This window comes from Telmatherina bonti, assembly GCF_933228915.1.
Source record: "Telmatherina bonti genome assembly, chromosome: 17".
In the NCBI taxonomy this organism is placed as follows: domain Eukaryota; kingdom Metazoa; phylum Chordata; class Actinopteri; order Atheriniformes; family Telmatherinidae; genus Telmatherina; species Telmatherina bonti.
In genome coordinates this window covers 10,794,552-10,806,709 of record NC_136615.1, presented here as the reverse complement: position 1 = coordinate 10,806,709, position 12,158 = coordinate 10,794,552, and the positions used below count along the sequence as shown (strand labels likewise).

General features: G+C 41.3%; 1 protein-coding gene across 1 annotated transcript in view; it reads right to left on the bottom strand.

The window, feature by feature from the left end:
* Positions 1-240: 240 nt before the first annotated feature.
* jmy (junction mediating and regulatory protein, p53 cofactor) overlaps positions 241-12,158 on the bottom strand; it is a gene marked incomplete at both ends in the record, with an annotated part of 30,578 nt that continues 18,660 nt past the window's right edge. The window contains 8 exons of the mRNA XM_079256480.1: positions 241-551; positions 3,103-3,592; positions 4,541-4,636; positions 6,880-6,954; positions 7,046-7,236; positions 8,835-9,000; positions 9,400-9,569; positions 9,961-10,111. Coding sequence (XP_079112606.1) covers positions 241-551; positions 3,103-3,592; positions 4,541-4,636; positions 6,880-6,954; positions 7,046-7,236; positions 8,835-9,000; positions 9,400-9,569; positions 9,961-10,111 — 1,650 coding nt within the window. The remainder of the gene's footprint in view (positions 552-3,102; positions 3,593-4,540; positions 4,637-6,879; positions 6,955-7,045; positions 7,237-8,834; positions 9,001-9,399; positions 9,570-9,960; positions 10,112-12,158) is intronic.

Below are 12,158 nucleotides of genomic sequence, written 5' to 3'. Positions count from 1 at the left end.
TCCGACGTAACGAGAGGTTAGAGGTTGTATCCTCGCCAAGAGTGCCACATGTATAAAAGATCAGTGGTCCGTCTTTACAAACACACATATGAAAAGAAACTAAGTTCTTTTGTTCAAATTGCACCAAGGTTTCTCCAGATGACCTGGTTTGTCTGCTCGTCTCATGTTGTTGCTGTTTTTTCTCTTTATTTTGGCTCCACATATCTAAAATATCAAGTTTGACTTTTCCAACAAACCACCTTAATTTTCCCAATCAGTGCAGGGAAGGCCTTCGTCCTCAGACTCTGACTCGGGCGAAGCTTCTTTGATTCTCCTCAGTGCCTCGTGGATGCTGCGGGTCAGAGCGTCTGCTGAGTGTGGGAAGCTCTTGGGGTGGCGCTGCTGCTCCGGACGGGTGCGGACCTTCTTCAGCCGGACACCCTGTCGGATCTGAGCCAGGATGTTGTTGCTGTCGTCGTCCGGGTCGGGCCCCAGGACTCGCAGCTCGGCTTTCCTCAGGTGGAAACTGCCCCGTTTGAGAGAAGCCAGCACCTCGTCCATCGGTGAGCTTGCTGTGAACACACAAAGTTCAAGTGTTAAAGATGTTTTAAGACCCCAAAATGTAACTTAATCCTTTTTAACTTGATTTTAGTGGTGAAATATCAACTTCAGCCTGCATGAGACCGAAGTACAAAGCTGATGGTGGAAACTTAAATGTCCACCAACAGCTGGAAAGCCTGAAACGCCACAACAATCCCACAGTTTAGAAACTGACTTACAAACATTTTACATCTTTATGAGTAAAAATCAACTTTTCTGAAGCACCAGAGGACAAAATAAAAGTAAAATCATCTTTGAAGATTATCCAGTGTTTCACACACTTAAACAAGCTGGTGTCTGCTGTACTGGTACATGGGATTATTCTGCTGCTATCAAACTAAAAGTTATTAGCTCCAACAAGGACGTCATGTTTTACCCAGCATTCATCTGTTTGTTTGTTTGTGTTCTAGATAACTCAAAAAGTTATGGACGGACTTTCATGAAATTTTTTGTAGTTTTTGGAAATGTCAAAAGGAAGAACTGATTTGGTGGAACAGGAACTTTTTAAAGGCCTTGGCAGAGGTTTGCGCTCTTCATGTGCTTTTCTAGGTAAGAAATGGTCAGACAGGACATTATCAGGAAATACTGTTACCTGTTCACATCACTTAACATCACTAGATGAGATTTAAAAAAACAAAAAACAAAAACCACACAGTTGTTATGAAAGAAGTCACTTTAATTCCTGAAGGCATGTAATTTATTTCCTCTCAACAAGTTAACAGATTAATTGTCATGTTGTGATGTCTCGTGTTTTCTCAGCTCTGGTTTTATGTTTTATTTTGTAGTTTTCCTTGTCTTGTTTCCTTTTGTCTTGTTTCCAGTTTCGCCTGCCGTTCATTAAGTACACCTTGGCTAAATTAGCAAATCCATTTTACCTGTGTCTTGTTATGTTTCCCAGTATTTATAGCCCTTGGTTTCTGTTCCCACTTGCTGGTTTATTGTGTTTCGTTCTTGTGTTAACATGTCAAATTTGGGATTAAAGACGTCTTGGTTCGGCATCCTGCCTCACTGTCCTACATTTGGATTCACACCGTGACATCAACAGGGTAAAATGAACCAAAGTTAAGGTAGTAACCACTAGCTGGCTGGCTATAAACAAAGCTGGACCAGATAACCATCAACTAGTCACACAAAAAGGCTCAAACATTCTCAGATCCTGTTGTCAGATGGATAAAAATCTATTTATTTAGTGAAAAAATCATGCTAAACAATGAAAAAAAAAAAGCTCCGGTTTGTGACTGATCATTTAAGATTCTTGTATGGGCATTCCCTCGCATATAAAGCTCTGACTGACTTTACTCCACTATGACCAAATATCCCATAATGTCATACTAAAAGAGCACTTCGCTCTTTCAGGTTGTCTTTGGTTCTTCTAACAGTAAAATGGGAGGCAGAACATTTCGGTATCAGAACTCTCAGCTCCCAGGTCTGGTTCAGGAAGCAGACAAACTCTCTACATTAAAGATTAGGTGGAAAACTTCCCTTTTTATTAAATCTCATGGTAAAGACTGACTTTGTGACCCATAGGCATCTGTTCAGCGATGTTGCTTTATGTGTCTCTGGCAGTTTGTGGGCTTTAGGTAGATTCACACCAGGATAGTTTGGCGCGCCAAGAAATGCACCCTCCTTTGGCTTGGTTTGCTTTCACTGCACTTAGTCACCCAGACTAAACCACCCGACATGACAGCAACAGCTTGCTCAGGGCCATTCCCCAAAACATCCAATGACCAAGAAGTAGGAGGAAGAAAATCCAGCTTATTAACCTCCAATATTCATGCGCCCGATTTTTGCAAGCCTTTGACAGACGCCGGCGCATGAATGCGCTGAAATACAGGAACACAGTTCAGTGTTGGTGAACTCGCAGGGCCACATTTAGAAGACAATGATGTGTCTGAAGGGGAACTGTTTGAGCTATTCTTAAACGAAGAGATCATCGCTCTGTTCGTCCGCGAGACTAATCAGTCTGCGGACCAAGTAAAAGATGCAAAGGGGGACAGAGCAGGACGATCGAGTCGTGTTGCTTTTGAAAGGCATGGTAGGCATGATTTTTCTTTTTGTTTGTGAAAAAAAATGCTGTTTTATCAGGAAAAAACGTCATTTTTCATGCAGTGTGTTGAAGGTTAATAAGCCGCAACCAAAAATGGCTCACAATGAAGCAACAATAAATGTACGCAGGTTTGGGGTTTCTGTTTTTATCGGATGTTTTTCTGTATGAGCACAGAAGAGCTGCTGAGCTACCACACATGTTAGTTTGGGTATACAAGGATTAAAAAGAAGATTTGATGCAATCTGTTTCCTTAGCTTGGCTGTTATTTGTTTTTTTTATCTATAACTTGATTGTTATATAAACACAGATATGAACTAAGGATTTAATCTGGATTATAAAAGGACTACATTATTTGCATGTAACTAGACTATGTCTGTCAGGCGCCTTGAGATGACTTTGTATTGAAGTAGCAAGAAGACAATAAAGCTGAATTTAAAATGTTTTGTCTAAGTGTTTTAACTTTAAGTCTTCCTCACCTCTCCTCCACTGCGATGAGTCCAGAGAGGCAGTCTTCCTCAGCTTCTTCCTCGCCGTCAGCAGCTGGCTGCTGTCGAAGAATCGAGGGGAAAACGGAGCCAGCGGTAGCGAGGTGGATTCAGACTCGCTTTTAAGCTGCCGCGCCGGACTGGCTGTAGGATCGTCGGAGGGGGGAAACGATGGAGGAGGTGGTGGAGGTGGAGGAGGTGGAGGAGGCAGCGAGAGGATAGACGGAGAAGCTGAGAGTGGAGGCAGTGAGAGGAAAGCGGGCGAAGCGTCGAGACTTTGGAGGTCAACGGTTGGTAGAGACACACTGTCGCAGCCGCAGGCGTCAGATGGAGGAGGAGCAGAGAGCTCCGGCAGATCGGAGATGGAGTCGGTCTGAACGCTGACTGCCTGGGTGCTTGGCTGCTGCCCCGCTCGCCTCCGACTGTGAGTCTGGCCCAGACGCATCCGGCTGGACCTCAGGGTCACCTGACCGGGATAACGCTGTGTGTGGAGACAACAGTCCATCAGCATCAACTCTGCTACACTATCACCACAAAGAAGCCTCATCGCTCCAGCTTATCCTTAGATTCAACATGTAAAGCATAGTTTTGTTCTGATGATGCCATAATTCCTGCATCTCAGACACTGAGCTCAACTCTGTCACAAGTTAAACAACTTCATCCTGTTTGTTTTGATGCAACAATCATCACTGACCAATGCAAGTCGCTGCCTGATGTCTGCATGAGCATTGTTGGATAACATAGATCTGCAACACCATCATGCAGACATAGAATGACATCCAGCCAGCAGAAGTGGGTTTTATATGCGTCTAAGGGCATTCAAATGCCAAACATATACAGGAAAATCAAACTAAAACGATATACTTTAGGTTCAAGATATTTTAAATTCTGACATAAATACCAAAGACAGACGAGAATAATTTAATCATACGATCAAGAGACATAAGTTTGCTATTAAAGCCATTACAACAAAGGCTGGATGATGCGGTCAAAGTATTTTTTACCGCTGAATGGTCAAAAATATCTTTGGTTTCATTAAAATATATATGATCATTTTGTGTATTTACAGTAACAATAAAATGATTAAAGAAAAAAAGAACCTACTTGTTGTAAAAACTGGTTTGACATATGAGGGAAAGACAAACAAAAACTAAAAAACACTAAGAAGCAGTTTACTGAACAGTCATGACCATTAAAAGAGATTTCCAAGTTTACACGGTGTGTACTCAACCCGCTATGAACTCTACAAAGTGACATGACTCTCATAATTTACAGGGTTTTCCTTCAACGCTGCAAGTGAAGCAAAAACACACGGAACATTTTCAGCATCTGATTAAACTCAGACTGTACGGTTTAGTTTTATGTCTCCTTTGATAAAATAACTGATTTAGATTGTAAAAAATAAATCAAAGATTGTGTCTGTCCTCACCTGTTTGAGACTGCGAAGCCTGTCCAGAGTCCTCTGTCTCTCCTGACTCACTCTGGCATTTTGCTTGGCTTCATCATCTTCATCATCCTCTGTTCCCTGAAGAAGAAAAAAAAATCTGATGTGTTCGTTTGTTGAGTTATCGGTAAATAGCTCAGAGATCTTTTCAAATCTTTTTCATTTTTCTTCATTTACTCATCTCTAACCTCGGTCTTATTTTCAGACGTTTAAGGACTTAAATCATCTCTACCATTTGTAATGTACAGAGACAGATCAGGGGTCAAATTTAAGTCACCCGTTAGCTGAACAGAGCAAGAGACCGGCAGGCGGACCGGTGTGGCATCAGCAGTAATGCGGACTCTGCATCGGTCCATCGTGTTGAAAAAGGCAAGTTTATTTATAAAGCGCAATTCAACAACAGCGTGATTCAAAGTGCTTTACGGAGACAAAAAAACATTAGAAAATAAGAAGCATCATTTAAAATAAAAACATGAAAGAAAGGGAAAAGAAATGACATTACATAAAGACACATGCAGATTTAGACTTAAAATAAAGTCAAAACAGCATCGAATAAAAACTACTGAAATGAGAACAGGTGGGTCTTTAACCTCAATTTAAATAAGCTGTATAGTTTAAATTTTAAGTGTTTGAGCTGATCGGAGACTTTCTGGGAAGAAAAAGCTGAGCCAGAAGGTGGGACTCTCCAGTTATCACCAGTCAATTCATGTTCCTGCCTTCCTCTATGGCAGCGTTTCTCAATTCCAGTCCTCTTTCTTGCATGTTTTATAGGCAACCCTACCATAACACACTTGAATAAAATAAAGTGCTCGTTAACAGACTGCCAAGAACTTGATGAGGAAGTTCAGTGATCTGACTCAGGTGCTTTGGAGGAGGATCATGTCTAAAACATGCAGGGCATGGGGGCCTGATGACTAGATTTGAGAAACGCTGCCCTATATAGCCCGCGAGCTGTGGGCTATGACCAAAAGAATGAGATCTCATATACAGGCGGCTGAAATGAGTTTCCTCCACAGGGTGGCCAGGCTCTCCCTTAGAGATAGGGTGAGAAGCTTGGTCATCTAGGGGGACTTAGAATAGATCACTGCTCCTCAGTATTGGGAGCAGCCAGATGAGATGGCTAGGGCATCTGGCTAGGATGCCTCCTGGACGCCTCCCTGGTGAGAAGTTCCAGGCGCGTTCCTCCGGAAGGAAACCCGGGTAAGGCCCAGGAAACCCTGGAGGGATTATATCTCTCAGCTGACCTGGGAACACCTCAAGATCCCCTCTGATGAGATGGGAAATGTTGCTGGAAAGAAGGAGTTCTGGGTTTTCCCGCTTAAGCAGTTGCCCTCACAACCCGACCCCAGATAAGCAAAAGAAAATGGATGGATGGATGGACAGATAGATGGATGACAGTGAATGGGATCGCAGAGTTGGTTACGTTAAAACACAACACACTGGAGACCAACACTATGCTGTTTAAAAGCACACAGTCATGCAATAATTCTTCTATTTACTCCACACAAATGACCAAAGTGCTAAACAGTGAAAACAAACTAAACTGGTTCAGTATTCGCCATCTCAAGTCAATTTATGCTTGTAGCTTCGACTTTAAGTATAAACTCAAAACAAGTATAAACTCAAAACAAACCAAAACAATAAGGCAACTATAATCAAGATAAAACAGTCGACTTGCAGGAGTGAGAGTGACTAAAGTGTATTTTATGTTGTGACATGATACGAAACAACCCAAAACAGATGTGACTTTTAAAAAGGACTTTCATGTTTGCTTTTAAACATTCAAAACATTTATGTTGTAAACCAAAATTCACAACATAGTGGAAGGAAAATCTAAAGGAATTTTTCCTGAATGGGTACAAAATGAGAGAACAGTAAAACACCAGTTCCATGCCAGACTCAACCGTGCACACAATGATGCTCCACTGTGTGAAGCTTTTAACTTTTCTCAGATCATCCTGCTGTTTTTCAGTTTGAATTTCACAAAATAAGTCAAGAAAATGTCTTAATGTTTCAGAAATACAAGTTTTCCTCCGTGAAGTTCTTTTTAGGTTAATTTTGTCTTACAAGAGAATTATGTAATACAGTTACATCAACCAGGCACGACTCTTATTCAATAAATTATGATGGATGAACATCAAGAAATCAGCTCATAGTTCGGAGACGATAACCGCCAGGGGGATTGTGTCCTGCGGTAAAACCAAGCCTGGGACTAATTATTTAAAAAAGTACACAGTTTGTGCACCACCAACAAAACAAAGTAATAAAAGCATAAATATGTGAACAGAGATCCAGAAAGTGGTGAGTCTGAGCTGCTGGCGTACCTGCAGAGAGTCGCAGTCCACATCGCCACCTTGTCGCTGTTGTATCTTCTGGTTGTGATTGACTATACAGATTTCCTGAAGAAAGAAATAATCATTAGAACAACACATAAAGAGATGTATCAGTAAATCAACTTTACTTCCCACGTTTAAAAAGAACCTGACTTGCCTTCTTGTTTTTGAGGTAGACTTTCTTGGCGGTGATGCGGCCCTTCCGGGCCTCGAGCCGCCGCATCCTCTGCTGCAGGACGCTGAGTTCTTCATCTCTGAGGGGCGACGGCGGGGACGCCGGGTCTTCAACACCCTTCATGGCATCGGGGCTCTCGAAAGCATCGTAGTACACCACCTCATCCTGTCGCTCTGGTTGAAGATCAGAAATGCGTTTTTTACCCTTAAAACTCCTCATGAACGTTGTTTAGAATATAATCATTTAGGACATCCGAACGGTGCAAAAGACCACCTTATGCTACATCCAGTTTTGTGCAAGTATTACATAGACGTGTCGCAATAAGTCAATTACTTGCATGACAAGAAAAAATGTGCGCAATAAGTTTGCTGGACGCAATAATTTTTTATTTGTCTTTCTTTTCTCTCTCCAGTGCCACATTTGTTTTAAGACAATTTTAACTAAACATGACAATAAAACAAGCTTCCAACTGCACTTAAAACACAATCATCAAGTGCAGTTTTTCCAGCTGGGAAACGAAAGACCTTAACAAACAGATTACGATCACTGAGGTGTTAAACCAACAGATTAAATACAAACAGGACAGTGCAACATGGTGTCCACTCAGACAGCATGGTTGGTAAAGCCATGCTGTCCTTTAATATTGTTAAAAAATGCAACGTTTTGAACAATGTTGCAAACATTTCACAGCCGGTATGAGTTGCCTGGATGAACAAACATGTTACAAACGGCAATTTCACAACTCTACAATGACATGAAAAATGTAATACTGAAGGCAATAAAATACATTTAATTTTACCATTCCACCTCCGGTCAAGTCCAAACATTTCTCCTTTTATGAGCTTGAACAAACACTATGTAACTGTGGTACATAGTGTATATATGTTCCAGATAACCACAATGTCAAAACTCCAGGAGAAATCCGGATCAGTTTTAGCAGACTGGAGACTGGATGAGCAGAAACTATTCTGCACATTGAGCTAAATGTTCTTTGGAAATGAAAGTTTGTTGATCTTTGAAAAGGTGTACTTGCATTATTATGGCATTGTTGTTATTTTAGTTGAAAATGGTCTCAAAATGACAACAATAATCGCTTAGCGCAATATTATCGTCTATTGCAATCATTTCTGAGACAAATAATCGCATGATAAAATTTGTTACGGTGACAGGCCTATTATTACACAAATAAAACCTAAATGAATGATGATGAAATGCTGCTTATAGGAGTTCATATAGCTTATCAGTTATTTTTACTTCAACTTTATTCAACTAGGAAGTTCCTTGTAAATGTTGTCTCTATTTTGAGTTAGATCTGAACAAGAAGGCTGCTGCATCATTAATACACCAAAATAATTACAAGAAATATGTCAAAATGAAGATTCGGCCTGCTTTAATTTAATTTAAGTTGCTGTCTACATTTAGTTTTATATTAAAAGAACAACAACAACACAAAGGTGGAAACCAACATCTATTAAAGATGTAATTTGCACAGATTTTGACTAAGGCTGAAACAAGAACAGCGCTTTTAATCAATTTAATACTGGAAGCCTCTTGACATTAGGCTACTTTAATATCTGCACATTCAATTTATGGAGTTTAGTAAAAAAAAGAAATCTAAATTTGGTTTTTCAGGTGAAAAAAAGGCGCATACTGTTGAGGGAGACACTGACTAACTTAAAAAACACAGATGTTTCCAGATTTGGTTATTTATCATCATGACAATCACAGCGAGAAAAACAAACTGCACAAAACCATTAAAATGAAGCCTCACCCGTCATCTGCCTTCGTAGACTCTGCAGCTGCGCCGTCAGCAGCAGCTCCTCGCAGCGCAGCACCTCAGCCTGAATGTCATACAGCTGCAGCTGCAACTCGTAGTACAGCGCCTCCAGCTGGTCCAGACGCAGCATGGCATCCTCTCCACCCTGCAGACTCTGCATCTAACAACCACAACCCCACGACTGCATCACTCTCGAGGGCCCAAAGGACATCAGCCACAGCTTAGCTGCTTTTCAGAAACCAAAACTGAGGATTTGTTTCCAACACAAGTTTAGTGAAAACTGGTGCTGAAACGCAGCACAGATGGGATTCAAAGAAGCTCTACAATGTACAACAAACATTTGACCGAACAGTGAGTCACTTCCACTGTTGCACACCAGGATGTTATTCCCTCCATTACAGGATGCCAGAGCCATGAGCTCATTTTTCCAACATGGCCATTATCTTGCCTTTTCCCCCCCGACTTGTAAGTGTAGCTTCATTGTCCTTTTTAAAGGACACACCCAGATAAACCAGAACCTACATCAGTGACTGATTTACTCATTTATTCAGCGCCTTACCTCCTCTTTCAGGCCATGTTTCTTCTGTTCCAGGCAGATTTCTTTGGCTCTCATTAGCTGCAGAGTTTCTTTGGAAACGGCGTACTGCAGCCGCTCCATGCGTTCAACTGCTGCTACCCATGCCGATTTTCCAAACTTCCTCTGGTCCACACGCATCCTCTCATACAGAGCTGCAACATATGCAGAAAACATGGCTGTCAAAAATAGTTTCGGTAGAAACAAAAAGCTCTTATCAGATCATTTCTACCTTTCAATGCCTTACAGCCATGTAAAAGGACATTTTAGCACAAAATTACATTTTAAATCACTGTTTAAAACATTAAAAGCTATATATTAATAGACTGCAAAATAGAAAAATTGTGCTTTTAAGTGCAAAAATCAGGTTAGATGTTTTAAAGATGAAAACTTTAAAGAGTGCATGAGGAAAGAATATGTTTTAGGTTAAATGTCTTTTGCATTATTATCATCTGGTGAGCATTAGAAACACAGGTTCAAAGGTCAATGCCAAAACAAAGCTCAACCTTTTCTCATGGAGACAGGAAATACCTCATCTTTGTTTACCTTTCAGAGCTCGCGTCGTGGTTTCAAAGAACTTGACAGTCAGGTCTTGAATGGAGAGCACGGCGGCGTGAGCCTTCTTCTGCCACTCCTCGTCCTCTTTCCTCAGGCTCTCCACACGGCGAGGACCCAGACGCTCCGTCTCTAGAGAGATCTGATGGGAGGTAGAGGACCATCAGAACAGGCTCAAAGTACAGTGTTCGGGGGAAACGTGATGGGATGGCTTTTCTACAATATAATTACACCCCTCTGCCATCACCACCTGGTTAAACACGAACAGTGCAACATAAAAAGCTTACATTAGTAGATTTTGCTTCTTGTCTGACTATCCTGCTCGTCGTTAGAGCATGTTTAATGTAAACAGGAAAATAACGTTGTGGTTTTACGCTGAGTCACGTTTTAGTCAAACAACCAGGTGTGTTATGCTTCTGGATCAACACTTTGAAGAAAACTTTAAAGCCTGATGACTGTCAGGCAAGTTCTGCAGTTAAAAGTTGATTTATGAGCAGATTTACAGCCAACAGGAAAATTATTACCTTGTAAACAACAGCATGTCTATCACAGCATTTAAAAATACCTTTATTATGTCTGCGTGTTCGGGTTTATCTTCAGGTAGGACACAGAGTTATCACAGCAGCTTTACTGAGACAATTTTCTGGTGTTTTAAAAGAGCAAGCTGCTGTTTTTTGCTTCATGCAGCTGAAGTCATTTTACTGTGTAATACCAGCAAATTACAGCAGATGGCAGTGGCAGTGAGGCCCAGCTGTGTATTTTCATGTTTAGAGTGACACTAACCCAGTGTCCTACTTAAGCTGCTGCAGCAACACAAAGGATAGGTTAAAGAGGAATAATCTAAATGTGTGCAGGGAGGAGTTTTGTAGTTGAGGCCACAACACTGAAGCACTATTTTTTACCCACTCGTGTCAGGCCATGTGAAAAATGTCAGAACAGGGGAAGCACGTGCCACGTGAAGTCCCGTCCTGGGTGTTCACGGACACATACAGCCCCTCCACGAGGAGAGCATGTGGAACAAAATGTACACAGACCATGAAGTAAACTCCCTGCACATGCAACTGGATAGTAATCTGAATAAAAAACAGATGTGTATGTTCAAACATAAACACTTATACACTGATGACCAACAACCACAAAATGCCCTCATTCATGTTAACTAGCCATCGCTCAGTGCTTTGCATAAAGTGTGTCTGCACGTGAGGCATGAGCACAGGGTGTGGCTTTGGGGGTGAAACCAGGAGCGAGCAGGGGAGGAGAGATTACATCAGAGGCCAGAAAGAAAAAAAAAGTCTGGTAGAGAATAAAATCATTCAGGAATAAGAGTGAAATGAAATTAAATCTGGATGCATTACAGCCATGACCTTACTGTTTGGGTATTGCTGATGTAGAAGCGTTTCGTCTCTGATATGAATGAGCAACAGCTGCATGTGAAAACATCTGCATGTAGGAGCAGGGTGGCATTTCTTACCCCCTGAGTGGTGCCCTTTAAACAGATCAGTCAGACCCGGTGACACTGACATTTAAAAGCATCCGTTGCTGCATCTTTATGCTTGTTGTTGCACATGTAGTTCACTTTGTCCCTGATGACCACTCAGACAAATAAAACTGAAATCAACTGTTTCTGCACAGAGCGCTGGGATTAGGAGTCTGTTAGACTGGTTTTATGCAAAGCAAAGAGCTGCCTCACCATCAGCAAAAATCTGTTCTCTGCTACTGAAATAAAGCAGCCGGAGCTTGATGAAACAACGACTATAGTTACAGAGTATTCCTTCTTAGACAGTGGAAGCACAAGCATCAGTATTAGTTGAAATCCTGTTTATTTCCATTTTATCCAAAACAGTTGTCTTCTGGTACCTTCATCGCCCACAATCCAAGGTGACTCTTCGGTTATAATCAGATTAAAAGCAGAAGTTCATCAATATTAGATCAAATGTTTGTGATTTTTACACAACTGACACTTAATATTATAGATACCTTTTGTTTTTGTTGTGTTGCATGCAGAGCCGCATCTCTGAACCGGGGCTAAATCAAGCCACATCGTTTGGTCCATTCACTGTCTTGCTTCAATGACGCAGACGTCATGAAACATGAAAAACATTGGATTTGTATCTGACTGAAAAACTACATAAGACAGTGACCTGGGTTAGATTTGAAGAAATAAAAAAAGAAGAAGAAAGGGGGGAAAA